The following is a 22,153-nucleotide window of genomic DNA, read 5'->3' as shown; positions in this document are numbered from 1 at the left end:
AGTACACTTCAGTGTGTGCAAGTATATGTGTATATCAAAAAGCACAGTCCTTTGGAAGGATGCAGAGAAAAGCAGCTGCCTGTTGGGGAGAGGATGCTGGGTGGCTGGAGCCAGAGACAGTAGGGACACTTTCTTTTCCTGGCCCAGCTTTTCTTTTTTTTTTTTTTTTTTTTTTTTGAGATGGAGTCTAGCTCTGTCGCCCAGGCTGGAGTGCAGTGGCCGGATCTCAGCTCACTGCAAGCTCCGCCTCCCGGGTCCACGCCATTCTCCTGCCTCAGCCTCCCGAGTAGCTGGGACTACAGGCGCCCGCCATCTTGCCCGGCTAGTTTTTTGTATTTTTTAGTAGAGACGGGGTTTCACCGTGTAGACCAGGATGGTCTCGATCTCCTGACCTCGTGATCCACCCGTCTCGGCCTCCCAAAGTGCTGGGATTACAGGCTTGAGCCACCGCGCCCGGCCCCAGCTTTTCATAACACTTGGAATTTTGTATCATGAGTACTGCCTATTCAAAAATTAACTTTAAAGACCACTGAACAAAATATAATAGAATTCTACAAAGTTGTGAAAAATAATAAGGTAGGTGTGTATGTGCTGTGAGGAGCTTCGCAAGATACAGTAAGTGAATAAAAGCAAACAAAACAAGTGTAAAACAATGTAGAGAATACTTAAAAAGGATATGCACATATTTGCCTTCAGCAAACAAATACGTGTATTTATGTTTTTCTCAGAAGAATACACGAGGAAAAATCAGCTAACTGTGGCTCTCTCTGGAGAGAAAAGGTGTAGGACTGATTTCTGCTTTTCATTTCATAGCCTTCTGTACTGTCTGAATTTTCTAATCATAAGCAAATAGTTATCTGAGTCTTGCAATTTGGGGCCATTTGTTTCTCTTTTGGGTTCACCTTTGTGTTCATCCTCAGTTTAAAAGAAACGATACAGGTTTTAGAAAGTAGTGCTATGCAATGCTTACTAAATGGCAGTGAAATGAGCCTTCTCATATGCTACTGCATATAACATCAAGGCTTTAAAGAGGTCACACCTCTGGACTTAGGAATTCTACATTTAGAACTCTTTTCAGAAGGACTTATTTCAGTACTATTTATAAAAACAAAGTATTAAAAACAAAGTTTCCAACAATGAGGATATAGATGAATTAAATTAGTAAAACATTACCTTGGATATGATGATTATTTTTGGATTTTATGAGAAGGTTAAAATGTCAAACATAAAAAGCAGGAAATAAAAATGTTATATATAATTGATTTTAATTTTGTGTGAGAATATTTATAAGTTAGGAAACATATCTGATTGACAGCATTTGGGGAAAGTTCTCTATTCTCTTTATGACTGTCTGAATTTCCCCGTTTTCCCTAAATGAGGCAATATCATCTCTGTAATCAGGTAACAATAATTATTACTTATGAGATGTCTATGCAGAAGTAAAATCTTACCGGAGGAGGAAGTTGTCCTTCAATTAAAAGCAAAGTATCTCCAGAACATATCAGAAGTTCTTTCAGTGTTGCATCCTGGGAAGACAGAAATGCTTTTTTGTCACTTACGACTTCTGAAAGGAACAGATCATTGGATCTGTTTAAAACCCCATGCCTCTATTATATTTTCAAAAATTAAATGAATAATAAAGCAGATATTGAAGACACAGGAAATAAGCTAAGACTATAACATCAGTACAGCACTATTTGTTAAACTGTGGGGCATAAGCTGTAAGTATGACAAAAGATCTGAGGTGAGGAAGCTAGATGAGATGAGAAATGAGAGGCTGATTTACAGAAGATGAAATTTTAATTAATCCTAAAAAGATGGGTTGGATTTGGAAAGCTAGAGAAAATAAGAAAAGGAATTTCTCATTAAAAAAAGGACAAGGGCCAAGTTAAGGTTGATAGTAAATATGGCTTGTTTTGGTAAAGCGCTGAGGCCACACTGATTCGAGTGGAAAGTACCAGGAGGTCACACCGGACTGGAAGGGCAGGCACTAACTACAGGACACGGAATAGAAATAAAGGAGCCACACAAGATTTCTGAGGAGATTTTCCAGATCCATTTGGCAGAAATATGCATGACACTGAAGAGGGAATACCTGGGCCCAGGAAAGCCATAATAATTTAGGTGAGAGGCATACGAACGCTTGGACCTGGAGCCAAGCATGGGAATGGTCAAGGAAGGGGTGCAAAAGATGACAGTTTGGAGGCTGAGAGGAAACATGAAGAACGAAAGATAAGGAGGGTAAACCATATTTTACTCTTAAAGATTAGGATGGGAAAGATACCTGGCAAGGCTGGAATGAGAAGCCAGTTCCAAGGGTAATGAGTTGGCTTCTGGCTGAATTCTTTGATGCCAATTTGGGAATTAATAGAGAAGAACCTGCTGAAGCTATTTGGGTAAATATATTCTTCTGACATCCAAATTTTATGTCCTAAAGATGCTTTGAGGTCCACTTCTTACTCCAGGCAGTCAAACTCTTGGCCAGGCCCCAAGAGGGGCCTCTCGCTATTGACTTACTGACTGCTAAACAGCAAAGGGCATTCCAGTGCAAGGACCCAGCATACCTGCCTAAATCAACCTTCTGCTGGCATTCCGTGGCCCTTCTTACAGAACAGGAAGCAGGCAGCTGAAGACTGGGGATAGGGCGGCTGACCACAGCTCCCGAAGACTCGCCAGAGAGCTTTATTTTGGGTCTACTTCTAAGGCTACGCGTTTGAACCGGGAAATATAATGCTATGTGGACCAACAAGATGACTAACCAGATTCCAACTATCCTGTGATAAAATTATTCCTAAGCCTACCCTAAGAGTTTGGCTGGATCAAGAATTTGGACCAAAGCCTAACTTAGGAATGGTTGGTAAGACAAATTCTGCCACCATTACCTTACAGAGAAACTCTGAGATCAAAACATTCAGGGGCCAAAACTTCAGAGTGTATCTATAAAACTCCTTCATGAACTCAAATGTCATTTGTTCTGTGGCGTTCTCTGCCTTCTCATGAACTACGCCTCCTAGAGGCGTACTCTCGTGGCAAGGGAGTTTACCACAGATCTGCCGTCTCATGAACTACGCCTCCTAGAGGCGTACTCTCGTGGCAAGGGAGTTTACCACAGATCTGCCGTCTCATGAACTACTCCTCCTAGAGGCGTACTCTCGTGGCAAGGGAGTTTACCACAGATCTGCCTTCTCATGAACTACTCCTCCTAGAGGCGTACTCTCGTGGCAAGGGAGTTTACCACAGATCTGCCGTCTCATGAAGTACTCCTCCTAGAGGCGTACTCTCGTGGCAAGGGAGTTTACCACAGATCTGCCGTCTCATGAACTACTCCTCCTAGAGGCGTACTCTCGTGGCAAGGGAGTTTACCACAGATCTGCCGTCTCATGAAGTACTCCTCCTAGAGGCGTACTCTCGTGGCAAGGGAGTTTACCATAGATGTCAGAAATGTTCCCACTGCACTGAGACTTCCCCTTTATCAAAAAACTACAGTAAGAAAAAAGTAAAATAGGCCCATTCATAGATAACTGTATCCTATAGAAAGTAACTAAAGCTTTCTCATGAGTGGAATGGGTACCTTGTACGAAAATATGACACAAATAGAATCATATGCAAGAGTACAATGTATAGAAATCATCTTACTTCTTCACATAAAGGCTCCCCAGCTTCATAGCACCAATCCATTTTTCGTAAATGCCAGGCATCTCCTATAAAGGAGTCAAAATTGGGATTAAAAAAATTCAGAATATGCTTTAAGAGTGTCAGGAATGGCCCTTCTGGAAAAGTGAATATCAAAAGGGGTTAATCTGCTGATAATTGTTCATTCGTTTTTAAGTAAATTGTCTCTTCCAGAGCATGAAAGAAATTACATTTCTTCAATCTGATTTTCTCTCTCTCCCACGAAGAACTGTATACTCATGAATAAAAACAACACTTGCTACTATTATATCAGGTTGGTGCAAAAGTAACTGTAGTTTCTGCCTTTATTTTATTTTATTTTATTTTTTTGAGACAGATTCTCACTCTTGTCACCCAGGCTGGAGTACGGTGGCGCCATCTCGGCTCACCACAACTTCCGCCTCCCGGGTTAAGGCGATTCTTCTGCCTGCCTCAGCCTCCTGAGTAGCTGAGACCACAGGCACACACCACCATGCCCGGCCAATTTTTTTGTATTTTTAGTAGAGACAGGGTTTCATCATGTTGGCCAGGCTGGTCTCAAACTCCTGACTTCAGGTGATCTACCTGCCTCAGCCTCCCAAAGTGCTAGGATTACAGGCATGAGCCACCACGCCTGGCCTGCCTTTACTTTTGATGGCAAAAACTGCAATTACTTTTGCACCAGCTTAATACAATATTTACTTTATACCTTTATTTGTGTGTACCCACATACATACATCATGTATCAGTATACATATATGAACATACATACATAAGTATAGAATCCCTTCTCAAAGCATTATTGAGTTTTATTTCAGTGTCTTGGCTGAAAATAGATGCTAACATTGCCCAGCAACTGTTAATATGTACAAGAAAATTATTCCTATATACTTAGAAGTTAATCTAACGAAAACATAACGCTAGTGCTTTCTGAATAGCATTTTAATAGAGTTGGTATAAGTTAATATTTATACATGTTAAATTGACTTTAATCGAAGAGTTGTTTTTCAGTATACTTGCTGCACTAGTGAAATGAGAAGATAATTTTTTGCTTTTTTAATCCTAATAGGCAAGCCCAGAGACTTTTTTGGGGTTGGGAAGAAAGTTAAATGCAGTAAAAGAAAGAAATCCTGCTTATTAAAAATAATAGCAATGTTTATGAACACAAAACTCCCCCTACTCACCAAAAACATGAAATAGCCAAAGAATAAAACAGATCTCATATTTATCGGCACAGGCCACAGTTTTTGAATCCCTATACTCTTGTTTGCAGACCTTCTTTATCATTAGTTCTAGTTTTTTTCTTCTTTCTTTTTTTTTTTTCTGAGACAGGATTTTACTCCTGTCTGGAGTGCGATGATGCGATCTCAGCTCCCTGCAACCTCCGCCTTTCAGGCTCAAGTGATTCTCCTGTTTTAGCCTCCTGAGTAGCTGGGACTACAGGTGCACACCACTGTATCCTGCTAATTTTTGTATTTTTTGTAGAGGTGGGGTTTCGCCATGTTGCCCAAGCTGGTCTTGAACTCCTGGGCTCAAGTGATCCACCCTCCTCAGCCTCCCAAATTGTTGGGATTACAGGCATGAGCCACTGCGCCCAGCCAAGTTCTAGCTTTAAATACAGAAAAATTTACATTAATTAAAAAACTCAATTTAAGTACCTTTAAGAAGCCACCAGTAAGTTAAAAGTGAACACTATTACTTCACGGTACAGCATGGTAAAAAGAACTTGGGTTGTGAAAGCAGAATGACCTAGATACTTGCTGTACAACTCTGGGGAAACCATTTCACCTTTCTTAGCCTTTGCTTCCTCATCTATAAAGTGGGCATGTGTGATAACCCCTGCATGGTAGGACTGTTGTCAAGGTTAAGTGAGACGTTGCGTGTAACTTCTAGAAGAATGTCCTGCGTCCAGAGCATCTTAACTTCCTTTCCAGATAACAAAGCTACGGGCCTCCAAGTTAATGAAGTCGGAGAACAGCAAAGTGCTCTACTGAAATCCGAATGAGGTCTCATCCAGCTCATTGACATGATATCACCTGGAAAGCTGCTTCAGTTATCTTAGGTTTATTTTTTTCGTTCATTTTACATTCCCTCACCTATACCACAAAAATACTGATATGAAACAGAATGCACTGAAATTTAGAATCAATGAAATTGAAAGGAATCAGTGGAAGACCTGTGTAGCTCCAGGTGGTATACATCTTAGTGTTATTTCTTTTTACTTTTTATTTTAAGTTCTGGGGTACATGTGCAGGATGTGCAGGTCTGTTACATAGGTAAACGTGTGCCATGGTGGTTTGCTGCACCTATCGACCCATCACCTAGGTATTAAGCCTAGAATGTATTAGCAATTTTTCCTGATGCTCTCCCTCCCCAACCCCCACACCCCCCCTACACCAGCAGGCGCCGATGTGTGTTATTCCCTTCCCTATGTCATTGTGTTCTCATTGTTTGGCTCCCACTTATAGTAAGTGAGAACATGTGGTGTCTAGTTTTCTGTTCCTTCATTAGTGTGCTGAGGATAATGGCTTCCAGCTCCATCCATGACCCTGCAAAGGACATGATCTCATTCCTTTCTATAGCTGCATAGTATTCCATGGTGTATATGTACTACATTTTCTTTATCCAGTCTATTATTGATGGGCATTTGTGTTGATTCCATGTCTTTGCTATTGTGAATAGTGCTGCAATGAACATACACGTGCATGTATCTTTATAATAGAATGATTTATATTCCTTTGGGTATATACCCAGTAATGGGATGGCTGGATCAATGGCATTTCTGGTTTTAGGTCTTTGAGGAGTTGCCACACTGTCTTCCACAATGGTTGGCCTAATTTACACTCCCACCAACACTGTAAAACATTCCTACTTTGTACCTTGGCTGGATCCTATCTAAGTTCTCTACTCAGGGCTATACCACTAGTTTTCTTTCAGCATGCCAGCAAGAACCAGGAGAATTCATTATGTACATATGGAAGTGTAAACTACTTTTCATTTCTCCACACCCTGTAAATTTTTTTTCCTATAACCCTGGAGAAAAAAATAGTCAAAAAATTTTTATCAGGCTTTTAAGTAATATGTCATCATGGTAAGTAACTTACCCTGTAAGCCAGATTTCTCCAGCATTAACTTTAAACACTGTAAAGAAAAACAATGTCCAATGTTAGTTTTCTGTTTCTGAATTACAGTTCTAGGACAAATACCCTTTTTGGACCCTAGATCTATTTAAGTCTGACTATATTTAATGATTCTTGAATAGGTAAAGATAGACATAGTTAAGAAGATAATACACGAGTCAGCTTTCCTTTCTAAGGGCTAGATGGGGCCAATTCAGGACGAGGAAAAAACAATTTCCAGTGTTTGCAAGCAGGACTTAGTTCAAAGTTTCATCCACCAACTCCCAGATTCGAACCATGACTTTCTTCCTATAAGGATTAACTGTGTGTCTTTGGCCAGATATGATTAATCAAGCTAATTTCATAGACATTAAACTCTGAATCCTATAAAAGTAGATTAGCCTTTATTTAGCATCCATGAAACACAACTGATCATAGCATCCATGACACACAACTGACCATATAAAAACTCACAAGAATCGTGCAAGCTGTGATGTCATGGCATAATGCAAAATTGAGACAATATTAACAAAAGTTTAACTGAAACAAAAATAGTAATTAAAACAATTTCTTGGCTGGGCGCGGTGGCTCAAGCTTGTAATCCCAGCACTTTGGGAGGCCGAGACGGGCGGATCTCGAGGTCAGGAGATCGAGACCATCCTGGCTAACATGGTGAAACCCTGTCTCTACTAAAAAATACAAAAAAAAAAAAAACCTAGCCAGGCGAGGTGGCGGGCACCTGTAGTCCCAGCTACTCGGGAGGCTGAGGCAGGAGAATGGCGTGAACCCGGGAGGCGGAGCTTGCAGTGAGCTGAGATCTGGCTACTGTACTCCAGCCCAGGTGACAGAGCGAGACTCCGTCTCAAAAAAAAAAAAAAAAACAATTTCTTGAGGGAAAAACATTGCTAGTTAAATCTCGGATTTAAGTGATAACAAGTGAGCAAATACAGTTTGATTTCTATTACACTAGAGCAAAAGAGAGCAAAAATAAGGATAGTCATTGCTGTACTGTTTGTAATAAGAGAAAATGGCAAAAAAAGAAAAAAACCCACCAAAATACTCATTAATGGGAGATTTTTTAAAAAGTAGGAAATGTCTTAAAGCAGTTCAAAGAAAAAACCAGATTCATATATATTGATCTTAAAAGATCTTGAAAATATTGTAAGTGAAACAAAGTTATAGTATAATACATGCAAAGTGAGCCCATTTATAATTTAAAAGAAATCACAGAAGCAAAGCACACTCCGCAATTCTGTATGTACGTATATAGACACATGCTGGTAAAGGCACAGCAAAGGTCTGGAGGGACACACACTCTACTGATGTGAATAAGATGATGTTATCTGATTGCAACAGTGACTTCTAGACAAAGGCCTAGAATAGAGTGGTAACCAAGGGGGACTGTTAATCCCCTAGAAGTTTAAAAAGTGAGAAGAAATCCATGATTACTTATATGATAAAAAATAAAAGAAGGCTTTAAAATGTAATTATAGATTGTTTAGAAAATGACAATAAAACACAGTATACTAAAATATGGTGGGTGAATGAAAGCAAGCTTATTATTCTAAGAAAACTGAAAGTCTTAAACATTGTATTTAAGAAAAACAATCAAATAATGGAGCAATCAACTTAATTGTGTTTTAGGAAGGGGAAACAGAGAGCATAAAGGCCTTATTTCAGAAACAGCAAGGAGGCCAGTGTGGCTGGAGCAGAGTAAGTAAGAGGGGGAAATGGTTGGAGGTTTGAAAATAAAACAAAAATGATACCAGAGAACCAGATGACACAGGCCCTTGTGCAGACATTCTCTTTCTTTCAGGTATGTTTCAGGGAGAAGAGGAGTTTTCCTGTGAATATGTTCTAGGTTTGGATGATTGTTAGACAATCAAGTGGCAGCTGGATGTTCTGGGGCGAGATCCAGTCTAAGAACTGGGCAGCAGAATGCTCAAAGATAGAGAAGGAGACAGCAAACTGAGAAGGGTAGGCCAGTGGGATATAAGAAAAACCTGGAGTTGTGGTCTTCTGGAGCCCAGTGACAAAAGTGTTTCAAAGAATACAGTCATCAGCTACATTGAATGTTGCTGAGAGAGCAAGTAAGATGAAGAGTAAAAACTGCTCACTGGACTATGTGGAGGCCACTAATGACCCTGACATAAGCTATTTCAGTGACATAGCAAGGAACAAGTCTGCCTGCAAGGGGTTCAACGGAGTACGGAAAGGAAGATATATAACTTTTGAAAAGTTTTGTGGCTTCTTTCCTTGAAATTAAAAAATGTAAAGTTAAAAATTCCAGTGAAAATCTGGGAAAATACCTGCAGAAAATAGTAAAATGATCCTCAAATACCCATCATCCAGTCCCAATTATAGGTTGAGTATCCCTTATTTGAAATACTTAGGACTAGAAGTGTTTCAAATTTTGGATTTAAAAATTTTTTTTGGAATATCTGCATTATACTTACCAGCTAAGCAAACTTAATCCAAAAATCTAAATCTGAAATGCTCCAATGAGCATTTTTTTTAAGTGTCATGTCAAAGGGTCAAAAAGTGCTCAAAAAGTTTTGGATTTTGCAATCTGGCAGTGGCCCTGCCTCCCCAGAGAGAGGGCTGCACAGCTGCCTGGCCCATACACGCCTGCACCCAGCCCAATAGCAAGCATGGCAGTATCCCCCTCCCCAGAGAGACCAACACACAGCTATGCTCAGGTTGTGCTAGGTCTCAGCACAAACCAGCACCCTTTCCTCCACCAAACCATGTCACCTCTTCCACAAACACCCATAACCTAAGCAATTGAGGCAATTGCACACATCATTAATGAGGATTACAGCTGAAGAACTGGTGTAGGGATCATGCTACTGACCCCACCAAGAACCAAAGCCAACAACACATCATTTCCAACAGACACCCTAGAATCCATCTATAGGAAAAAGCTCCTCCCCACAAAAGGTACTCTATAAAATTGGAAAAAATACATGCTCAAATAAATGTGAAGATATCAACATAAGACAAGAAACATGAAGGGCCAAGGAAAGATGATATTCTGAAAGGAACACAATAAGTCTCCAGTAACAAACCCTGAAGAAAAGTATATATGAAATGCCTGAAGAGCAATTCAAAACAATGATCTTAAGGAGATTCATAAACAAGAGAATACAAACAATCTAAAATTCCACAAAATCAGAAAAAATAATTAATAATCTGAATCAGAAATTCATCAGAGAAAGAATTTCTGAACTTCAAGACAGGTCTTTTAAAATGACCCAGTCAGAAGAATAAAAAGAATTAACAATTTAAAAAGAATGAAGGAAACCTACAGGACCAACAAGACACCATTAAATAAACAAATTTCCTCATCATAGAAGTGCCAGGGAGAGAATGACAAAAGACACAGAAAATCTATTTAATTAAATAATAGGTGAAAAATTCCCAAGTTCGGGAGAGATATGGACATCCAGATCCAGAAAACTCATAGGTTCCCCGATTAGATTCAGCACAAAAGGATCCACTTTGGGAACTTTATAATAAGACTCTCAAAAGTTAAAGACAAAAAGAAAATTCTGAAAGCTACAAGAGAAAAGTATTAAGTCACATATAAGGGAATCCCCAGTAGACCATCAGTGGATTTCTTAGCAGAAACCTTGCAGGCCAAAAGAAAATAGGGGTAATATAGGAAAGAAAAAACACCGTCAGCCAAGAATATTATATCCAGAAAAGCTATCCTTCAGAAATGAAGGTGAGATAAAAATCTCAGATAAGCAAAAGCTAAAGGAATTATCACCACTAGACCAATCTTACAAGAAAATACTTAAGGGAGTGCTACAACTGGAAACAAAAGGATGACAATTACTATCATGAAAAAACAAGAAAATATAAAACTCACAAGTATAGGTAAATTCATAATCATACTCAGAATACCCCAGTGTTGGCCGGGCGCGGTGGCTCAAGCCTGTAATCCCAGCACTTTGGGAGGCCGAGACGGGCGGATCACGAGGTCAGGAGATCGAGACCATCCTGGCTAACATGGTGAAACCTCGTCTCTACTAAAAATACAAAAAAACTAGCCGGGCGAGGTGGCAGGCGCCTGTAGTCCCAGCTACTCGGGAGGCTGAGGCAGGAGAATGGCGTAAACCCAGGAGGCGGAGCTTGCAGTGAGCTGAGATCCAGCCACTGCACTCCAGCCCGGGCGACAGAGTGAGACTCCGCCTCAAAAAAAAAAAAAAAAGAGTAACCCAGTGTTGCAATGGTGCTGTATAAATCGATCAATCCTCTTTCATGAAGGTTTAAAGTCAAAACAATCAACAACAACATCAGTTACAACTAGTGGCTAAGGACACAATAAAGATGTAAACTAAGGCAATAAAAATATAAATTGTAGAGGGAAGGGAAAAAATTCTAGAATATTTTTATAAGACCAAAGTTGAGTTGGATACAGCTTAAAATAGTCTTATTATAAGTACAAGACTGTTTATCTTAGCACCACAGTAACCACAAAGAAAGAAATGACAGCAAATACACAAATAAGAAAGAGAAAAGAAACAAAGCTTAGCACCATAGACAACCATCAAACCACAGAAGTAAACAACCAGAAAGGAAGAAAAAGATCTACAAAACAACCAGAAAACCATTAACAAAATGGCAGGAGTAAGTTCTTACTTATCAACAATAATCTTGATTAAATTCTTCAATTAAAAGATATACAGTAACAGAATGGGTTAAAAAAAAAGAAGACCCAACTATTTATGTTTCCTGAAAAAGACTCACACTGTTAAAGACAAACACAGACTGAAAGTGAAGGGATGGAAAAAGATAGTCCATGCAAATAGAAACCAAAAGTGACCAAGAGTAGCCACATTTATGTCAGATAAAATAGACTTTAACTCAAAAACTGTGAAAGGTCATTATAATTGATAATGGTCACTGTAGAAGAAGGTCATTATATAATAACTTACTATATAATCTATAATGAAAAAAGGGATTCAACAAGAGGATATAATAATTGTAAATATATATGCAAACACTACCAGAACACCCAAATATATAAAGCAAATATTATTAGACCTCTAGGGGGACAAGACTGCAATACAATAATAGTAGGGACTTCAACACCCCACTTTCAATAATGCAAAGATCATCGAGACAGAAAACCAACAAAGAAACATTAAACTTACACTGTACCATAGACCAAATGAAGCTAACAGATATTTATAGAACATTCCATCAACAGCTGCAGGATACACATTCTTGTCAACTGTACAGAGAATATTATCCATGACAGATCATACATTAGACCACAAAACAAGTCTTAATACATTTAAGAAGACAGAGATCATATCAAGTGTCTTCTCTAACCATAATGGTATAAAACTAGAAATCAAAAAGAAAAACTTTAAAACTTTAGAAATACATGGAAATTAAACATAACCAGTAATAATAATAATAACCAATGAGTCAATGAAGAAAGTAAAAGGGAAATTTTAAAATGCCTTGAGACTAAAATAGAAATGTATTATACCAAAACCTATGGGATACAGCAAAAACAGTTCTAAGAGGGAAGTTCACAGTAATAGATGCCTAGATCAAAAATGAAGAAAGATTTCTAATAAACAACCTAATCATGAACCTCAAGGAACTGAAAACATAAGAACAAGCTAAACCCAAAAGAAGTAGAAGGGAATAATAAAGCTCAGCGCAGAAATAAACAAAGTAGGAACTAATAAAACAATTCAAAAGAGCAACGAAATTAAAAACTGGTTCTTTTAATAGATAAGATTGGCAAACCTTTAGCTAGACTAAGAAAAAAAGAGTGAAGACTCAAAGTCAGAGATGAAAATCAGACATTACAATTGATACCATAGAAATACAAAGGATCATAAGACACTATTATGAACAACTACTTGCCAATAAATTTAAAAACATAGAAGAAATGGATAAATTCCTGGACATATACAATATACTAAGATTAAATGATGAAGAAATAGAAAATCTGAACAGGCCAACAAGTGAGAAAATGCTTTCAGTAATAAACTCTTTCACCAAAGAAAAGCTGAGGACCTAATGGCTTCACTGCTGAATTCTACCAAACATTTAAAGAATACCAATTCTCCTCAAACTACTCCAGAAAATTGAAAAGTTGTGGATATTTAAAAGTCATTTTACGAGGCCAGCATTATCCTGATTCCAAAACCAGATGTAGATTCAACAACAACAACAAAAAAGAAAACTATAGGCCAATATCCCTGATGAACACAGATGTAAAAACTGTCAACAAGATATTAGCAAACTGAATTTAACAAGCACATTAAAAAGACCATGCACAATCATCAAGTGGTATTCATCCCAAAGATGAAAAAATTCATATGGAACCATAAAAAAAACCCAAATAGTCAAAGCAATTCTGAGCAAAAAGAACAGAGCTGGAGGAACCATACTACCTTACTTCAAAATATACTACAAAGCAACAGTAACCAAAACAGCATGGTACTGGCAAAAAGTCTGACACATAGGACAATGCACCAGAATAAAGAGTCCAGAAATAAATTCACATACTTAACAGCCAACTGATTTTTGACAGATGTGCCAAGAACACACATTGGGAAAAGGATAGTCTCTTCAACAAATGGTTCTGGGAAAACTGGATCTCCATATCTAGAAAAATGAGACTAGATTCCCTAACTCTCACTAAATATAAAAATCAATTTAAATGATTTAAATACTTAAATGTAAAACCCCAAACAATGAAACTACTAAAGGAAAACATAGGAGGAACACTTTATGACGCTGGGTTAGGCAAGAATTTTTAAAATAAGCTTTTGTTGCCTCAAAAGCATAGGCAACAAAAGAACATAGACAAATGGGATTACATCAAACTAAAAAGCTTTTGTAGAGCAAAAGAAACAACAGAGTAAAGAGACAACCTACAGACTGGGAGAATATGTTTGCAAAGTATAAATCTAACAAAGGGGGCTAGGCATGGTGGCTCACACCTGTTATTCTAGCACTTTGGGAGGCCAAGACGGGCAGATCACTTGAGTTCAAGAGTTCAAGAACAGCCTGGGCGACATGGTGAGACACTATCTCTACTGAAAATACCAAAAAAAAAAAGAAAAAGAAAAAATAAAAAAAATAGCTGGGCATTGTGGCATATGCCTGCCATCCCAGCTACTTGGGAGGCTGAGATGGAAGGATCACTTGAGCCCTGGGGGTGGAGGTTGTAGTGAGCTGAGATCACACCACTGCATGCCAGCCTAGGTGACAGAGCAAGACTGTCTTAAAAAAAAAAAAATCTAGCAAAGAGTTAATATCCAGAATATATTATATAAGGAACTTAAACAATTAAACAGCAAAAAAAAAAAAAAAAAAAAAAAAAAAAAAAATTCTGATTTAAAAATTGGCAAAAGACTTTAGTAAACATTTCTCAAAAGACACACAAATGGCTAACAGGTAATCATGCAAAAAATGCTCAACATCACTAATCATAAAGGAAATATAAATCAAAACCACAATGAGGTACCATCTTGCTCCAGTTAGAATGGCTACTATCAAAAAGAAAAAAAAAAGAAAGAAAATATGTATTTACAAGAATCCGGTGAAAAGGGAACATTTATGCACTGTTGGTGAGACTGTAAATTAGTACGGCCATTATAGAAAACAGTACGGAGGTTCCTCACAGAATTAAACATAGAACTATCATGTGATTCACCAATCCCACTACTGGGTATGTATCCAAAGGGTATGAAATCAGTACGTCAGAGAGATATCTGCACTGCCATGTTTACTGGAGCATTATTTACAATTGCCAAGATACCGAATCAACCTAAGCATCCAACAATGGATGAATAGGTAAGGAAAATGTGGTATATATACACAAACTAATAGAGTACTATTCAGCCATAAAAAAGAATAAAATCCTGTTATTTGTGACAACATGGATGAACCTGGAAGACATCACATTAAGTGAAAGAAGCCAGGCACAGAAAGGCCTATCCGTAATATGACCTCACACATATGTGGAATCCTAAAAAAAAAAAAAGAGTTGACATTATAGAAGCAGAAAGTAAAACAGTAGTTACTAGAGACTGAGGGGGAGATGTAAGGGGAGGATGTGAGAGGGTGGTCAACAGGTACAAAGTTACAATCTAATAGGAGGAATAAGCTCTACTGTTCTATTGCACGGTAGGGTGATGATGGTTAACAGTAAGGATTGTATATTAAAAAATAGTTAGAAAAGCTCTTGAATGTTCTCACCACCAAGAAATGCTAAATGCATGAGGTAATGAGTATGCTAAATACCCTGATTTAATCATTACACAACACATATATGTACCAGAATATTAAAATGTGCCTCATAAATCTGTGTCAATTTAATTTTTTAAAAAATAGTTTCAGACTGTGGAGCATTTTGAATTTTGGATTTTGGGATCAGGGATGCTCAGCTTGTATTGCCATGGCCAGTTTTATGTGTCAGTAACCCACTCACTTCCCCTGCCCTTGCCCCAGAATTTTTTGAAGCAAATGCCAGATATATAATTTCATTTGTAAATATTTATTATGCATCTCTAAAAGACAAAGAGTTTTAAAAACCTACAATGATTATGACAGCTAAAAAATTAAGAATTCTTTAATATCAACAAATATCCAACTAATGTTCAAATTTCTCTACTTTCTCTTAAATTATTACTAAAATTCCTTTGGCTTGAATTAGGGTCCCAATAAAGTCCATACGTTGCAACTGGTTGCTATGTCTTTTAAGCCTCTTTTGACCTATAGGTTGTCCTCATCTCCTGCAATTTATCTGTTGTAGAAGAGTTTTCTGATCTACATTTGGCTAATTGCAGACCTGTGATGAATTTAACCTGTTCCTATGCCTCCTGTATTGCCTATAAATTGGTAGTTAGACCTAGAGGCTTATTCAGACTCAGGTCCAGTTGTTTGGTTTTTTTGCAATAAAGGCATGGGGTATTGTTCTGAATTTCTATGTTGCCTAAGTGTTGCTCTTTTTTGGGTTAGCAATCTTTGAGGATCATTGCCTAGGTTCATTAATTTATTAGGAGTTGAAAAAATGTAAAATTCTAAAATGTCTTCTTCATTTATTAGTTGGAATATGTTTATAAATAAAACTTATTATCTGCTTAGCTACCCTGGGACATAGTTTGCAAGGGAAAAACAGGAAAAAAAATGCTTTATTTTTTACCTTTATGGTTGCCTAGCATCCATTATAGGTAACAGTGCATATTTTTGTGTAGGATCATTATGAACTCACAGATTTTATGTACTTGTTTCAATTAATTTTTGTTATTTTTCTCACTGACATTCAAATTGTCTCATCTTTGACTAGTGAGCTCCTCAATCTCTTTGATAATTCCAATAGTCTTTGTTAGCGGCTTCACTGCTTTCTGTGATGGTAAGATGTTTCAGGCTCATCTTAGACATTTCCTGACCTAGATATATAACCAGCCATTATTCTAAGTTCGTAGAATTATTAGGTTCCTGTTCGTAGAAAATGGTATTTGGCAGCCATAATCTGGGCGCCAGGGGTACTCTGCTGCTACCAGGTTGGTCACTCTTTCTAACTTGTATCAACGGACAGAGCTGGAAAATTTTTTTTTTATTTATTTATTTATTTATTTATTTATTTATTTATTTATTTATTTATTTGAGACGGAGTCTCGCTCTGTCGCCCAGGCTGGAGTGCAGTGGCCGGATCTCAGCTCACTGCAAGCTCCGCCTCCCGGGTTCACGCCATTCTCCTGCCTCAGCCTCCCAAGTAGCTGGGACTACAGGCGCCCGCCACCTCGCCCGGCTAGTTTTTTGTATTTTTTAGTAGAGACGGGGTTTCACCATGTTAGCCAGGATGGTCTCGATCTCCTGACCTCATGATCCGCCCGTCTCGGCCTCCCAAAGTGCTGGGATTACAGGCTTGAGCCACCGCGCCTGGCTGAAAAAAAATTTTTTAAGAAAAAATATATGAAGTTCATTCAGACTTTTCTATTTCAAATTCAGGAGAACAGGTTTTTTTTTTAAACCACATTGATTTTATTTGTCTCTCTGTTTTCCAATACTAAAGTCTAAGTTCTCAATAACAGCAATATAATTATTCACTTTATCACATACACACATATATACAAACATTCATACCCCTGTGTGTGTATATAAATACTAGAAAAAATATGCCAACATGTTAATATTGGTAGCATAAAGGATAATGAGAGGTTTTCATTTTTTTCTTTTAATCAATTCCTGCATATTCAACATTTCTGTTAATAAAAGTATTATTGATAAAAAGAAAAAAATTATAATCATTTAAAATTTCCAGTAGAGGCTGAATGGAGTGGCTCACGCCTGTAATCACAGCACTTTGGGAGGCCGAGGCGGGTGGATCACTTGAGGTCGGGAGTTTGAGACCAGCCTGGCCAACATGGAGAAACTCCATCTCTGCTAAAAATACAAAAATTAGTCAAGTGTGGTAGCAGGTAACTGTAATCCCAGCTACTCAGGAGGCTGAGGCAGGAGAATCACTTGAACCCGGGAGGCAGAGGTTGCAGTGAGCTGAGATCATGCCACTGTACTACAGCCTGGGTGACAGAGTTCAAACTCTGTCTAACAACAACAACAAAAAATCCAGTTAGTTCACCAATTTTCAAGCCCCCAAAATAAAATAATTCCTCTAGTGAGTACATATAATTCTCTGAAGTATATCATATTAGGCCTAGTTTAGGACCTCCAAATCTTAACACAGGATACCACTGTTCCTCACAGCAAACATGCAAACACACACAGCCTCTGAAAACAAAAGGTAAAATTACTTACATCTCTCACAGATATTGTTTCTTCTACTATAATTTCCATTTCTGTCCCAGGTTGAACGTCACTCCCCATTGCAAAAAACAGGAACAACTAACATCAAGACAGACGTGTAAATGCAATTTAATCTGAACTTAAAAATCCAATAAATGTATTATTTACTTTCAAAAACGTAAAGCCAAGGGCCCATGAAACTTTAACAAAAAATCCCAATTTATATGAAAATATGACTATGATTAGTAACTTAATGTTACAATTTAAGCAATAATTTTGCCTTACCCAGAAGTATAAACTTGCTTCATCATCAATGTTTTTTACTCCTAATAAATGTCTCTCACATACACTACTTATTTTTCTTTCTTTTTTTTTTTGAGATGGAGTTTTGCTCTTGTTGCTCAGGCTGGAGTGCAGTGGAGTGATCTTGGCTCACTGCAACCTCTGCCTCCCAAGTTCAAGTGATTCTCCTGCCTCAGCCACCCATGTAGCTGGGATTCCGGGTGCGCGCCACTAGGCCTGGCTAATTTTTTGTATTTTTAGTAGAGGCAGGGTTTCACCATGTTGGCCAGGCTGGTCTTGAACTCCTGACTTCAGGTGATCCACCCGCCTCAGCCTCCCAAAGGGTTGGGATTACAGATGTGAGCCACCATGCCCAGCCAACATACACTATTTCTTCCACTATGATCTTCATCTCTGTCTTGATCACTCCCAAAAGGAATTTGTAATTACTATACACAATTAGCATTAATAAGCTTTTTCTGAGTCACTTGGTTATGATTTTATTTTCTGCCAAGCAATTCAAATATTACAAACCTCAAGACTCCAAAGGAAAAATACAAATCTGATCTCATTCCGTTCCTTATAGCCCTGCTTTTCCCTTCTAACTCAGCCTCACTTGTCATGTGTTCCCTCCTATCAGCCTGTCATGCACTACTATTTGCTAGAGTTCAGGGGAAAGCAAATTAAGGGGGAATTGGTTGGGAAAGTAATGAAGGGAATTTGGGAACCACAGACAACCTGATTTGAGTCCACATTACCCTGCTACAGGGTATTTACAATAAGAATATCCTTATGATTTCTGCACTGTAATAAGCTGATTAGCTTCTTACAAATGGCTTCTGGCAAAGGTCAAACCTGATGGTGTTTTATACTGAAAATGGACACTGATAAAGACAAGGGGAAAGGGAGGCTGCTCTCAGACTATTATATTAGTGCGGAGAGCAATTAAGTCCAAAATTAATAAACTGTGTTTCATTAAACCTAAAATGCTACTGACTGTTATACTTACTATTTTCTGTACCAGTGCTAGCTATAACTACAGAACGCCCCTGACTGTAAGATGCAACCTAATCTCACAGATGTTAAAACATGGGAAAAAGAAGGTGTATCTTAGAACTTAGGAAATATAATAGTTGAAAGTGGTGGCCACTCAACATTAAAGATTCCTTTTAACCACAAAATCTTCATAGAAAAAGAAACATGGCCGGGCGCGATGGCTCGAGCCTGTAATCCCAGCACTTTGCGAGGCCGAGACGGGCGGATCACGAGGTCAGGAGATCAAGACCATCCTGGCTAACACGGTGAAACCCCGTCTCTACTAAAAAAATACAAAAATCTAGCCGGGCGAGGAGGCGGGCGCCTGTAGTCCCAGCTACTCGGGAGGCTGAGGCAGGAGAATGGCTTAAACTCGGGAGGCGGAGCTTGCAGTGAGCTGAGATCCGGCCACTGCACTCCAGCCTGGGCGACAGAGTGAGACTTTGTCTCAAAAAAAAAAAAAAAAGAACAAGAAAAAGAAATAGGCTTTGGCGTAATATTTTATATTTAAACATCTAGAACTATAAGGATGTAATCCTAAAATAAAATGTATCATTTAAGGAAAAAAACTTTTAGAGAAAAACAATATTACTGGAGTAGTTAAGGTACTAGTTATAATTCTGGTTATGGAAGTGTTGATTTTGTTTTGAAACAGGTGACCTTATTTTACCTGACAGGAACTTGGTGCTTTTCCAAGACACAGTCCCAATGAACTTCCCATCTTCAATTCTGCTTCCTTCAAAGTATAGCTGTCCGGCACTTAAAAAAATTTTGATAACATGATGATAATTAGGAATTATTAATTCCTAGCTCTCTAAGAAAAATAAAATATTCAAATCAGTATTTCTCTGAAAATCAAGAATATCAAGAAAGAAGAAAAACGAGTTGCACTTCAGGCAAAAAGATTACATGCACTATGATTAGGTTTGATTTTCAATTTCCATACTCTAGGACATTTTGTTCCTGTTTTCTACATAACAATGCTAAAAGGAAGCTATAAATGTCTAGTTTCCTACTTATTAAAAATGACTTGCTCAAAGAGCTGTTGTTTATATGGATTAAAAGCCAGATAATCCAAATCAATCCATAAATGAAGAACCAGCTTCTTCGAAGTTTAAAGTTGAGATTGTTATTACCATCAATAATTAGGCTCATCCATGACTAAATTAAATCTAAGGTAAGAGCTGATAGAGATGAGAACTGAAGATTTTATTTCATAATTGGTATCACAATAAAATTAGCAAAGCAAATGGAAAAACTTTGAAAATAAAGCTGGAAAAAATATAACTAGATCAAACCCACGACTAAAATGAGAATCAGATAGTCAGAAAGAACAATGTTTCATTTAGAAAACACAAGTGTTTGTTTCTGGTTAAGATTTTCTGTAATACAAGGGTAAGATACCGGGATGAAAATACGTCCTATAAATCAGTTTCCAACAGGCAATTTTTAAATATTAGGTATTGGAGGCCACTATTTAAAGTATCAAGAAAGACAGATGAGTATAAGCCACCTTTTGAAAGTTATCAAAAAGATTTACCTGGACAAAGAAGTTTCCCATTTCTATCAATAGGTCTCAAACAGCTGTTGTCAGCTATAAATAAAAGGAATATTATTTTTCTTAGTATATTATTTTTCTTAGAGAGCTAGGAATTAATAACCTTCATCATGTTATCAAAATAAAAGGAAGCTGGTTACAGCATCAAATACAGAAAACAAAAGAGAGATGCTCTATTGTGTTAATTAGCAGAAAACTACAGAAAGCTAAAAACAAAAACAAACCAAAAACCCCCCAACAACCAAAGAAAAACCCCCAAAATAAGTACAGGCAGCCTTTGTTTTACACAGTAGTGCAAGACTAACAGTACCAGGTGAAACTGTGCAAAACAATCTTGATAATCAATGGAAAAATTATAATCGTTCCATGACACTTAAAAATTTTTGTTGTAACATTTAAAACCCTCTTTGTTGTTAATATTATACATATATTAGGAAAGGAAAAAACAGTAAAACCAATATTTATACTATAATTTAAAATACTAGAATCTTTGAGAATTAAAATGTTTTCTGTGTTTGTAAATTACATGTGAAGAGTAGTTTAAACAGGGCTTGGTTTCTTCTCATTGTATAGCTTATAACATGGAGTGACATCTTTCCTGTCCTGTAGCAAACTGTCATATTCCTTTCTAAGTTTGGATCAGCTTCTAATATCTAGAGTCGCTTGAATGACAGCAGGGTCAACATTCCCACAGGTTGCTGCTGCTTCTATAACTCCGTGTACTTTTGTTTCTTTGTGTACTTTCTTCTCTGTTGGCCAATTCCCTCTTTTGATTATGTATTCTTGTAAAATGTCATGGTGGGTTTAGCACTGGGAGAAAGGGAGGCAACACAACGACATGCTTTGCTGTCTGTGTAGTGACGTGAAGTGAAGCGTACATGCAGCGACAAACCACTAACAGACTTGAAAGAAGTGACCGGTTACTGCTTGTGGTGCACATGTGTTATTTATGTGATGAATTGTGCCCTGAAGAGCTGGCAGTCAAGTGTGTACTTTATTCAGTTACAGTTAACATACCATACACCATGGTTGCTGAAATTTTAACCATCTTGCTGGGAGACTGATGTTATCTAACTAAATGATAGCAAGGAAATTTCTGCATATCAGAACAGTACAAGCGGACTGCCTATATTTAAAATATGTTGGGTGATTTTATGCTTATTAAATGGGCCAGCATGCACTATGTTTGAGGACACAGATTCTTGCTTTAGAAGATCCCCTGGTGCTTGGAAGGGGCAAACCACGTTTTCAGTTCAAACAAAATTCTTAAAAAGTAGGGCGTACATTGGAGGGTGGGGGAAGGTTGAGTGTTCTGAAGAGACAACAGTGCGAGCCTTAGAAGTTCTAACTTTATTAGACCTCAGCAGAATCTCTTCCTGCGATTCCTGAGTTAAATATCTTGTATTCCAGTAATACGAGGCCAGCATACAATTCTCACATAAACCTCCTGTCAACGGAAACAATTTACTTAAAGAGTTCCCCAACTTAAAAAGTGCTTTTAAAATACTGTCTCTTTAAAATCTGTTGGTTTTCACTGAACAGGTACTTACCGTGTATTGTCTATGTGCCAGACACTGTACCAGAAACTGGAAATACAATGGTAAGCAAAGCAGTGTAAACTCAGCCCTCACAGAACCTTGTCTAATGGGGGAGGTGGATGTTAATAACAGAAATAAAAGGGCAGCTACAGTAATAAATGCTGTGAAGGTAAAGTACAGGG

At 37.9% G+C, this 22,153-nt stretch overlaps 1 protein-coding gene across 1 annotated transcript in view; it reads right to left on the bottom strand.

Moving 5' to 3' along the window:
* Positions 1 to 22,153, bottom strand: part of USP40 (ubiquitin specific peptidase 40) — a 100,831-nt gene that overhangs the window by 20,793 nt on the left and 57,885 nt on the right. The window contains exons 19-24 of the mRNA XM_030916697.1: positions 20,416 to 20,469; positions 19,546 to 19,634; positions 17,571 to 17,657; positions 6,756 to 6,792; positions 3,637 to 3,701; positions 1,452 to 1,526 (exon numbers count right to left, since the gene is read on the bottom strand). Of these exons, the coding sequence (XP_030772557.1) occupies positions 1,452 to 1,526; positions 3,637 to 3,701; positions 6,756 to 6,792; positions 17,571 to 17,657; positions 19,546 to 19,634; positions 20,416 to 20,469 (407 nt within the window). The remainder of the gene's footprint in view (positions 1 to 1,451; positions 1,527 to 3,636; positions 3,702 to 6,755; positions 6,793 to 17,570; positions 17,658 to 19,545; positions 19,635 to 20,415; positions 20,470 to 22,153) is intronic.

This window comes from Rhinopithecus roxellana, chromosome 14, assembly GCF_007565055.1.
Source record: "Rhinopithecus roxellana isolate Shanxi Qingling chromosome 14, ASM756505v1, whole genome shotgun sequence".
NCBI classification, from domain to species: Eukaryota; Metazoa; Chordata; class Mammalia; order Primates; family Cercopithecidae; genus Rhinopithecus; species Rhinopithecus roxellana.
Note: the sequence above shows the minus strand (reverse complement) of the source record. Positions and strands in the feature narration are given on the sequence as shown.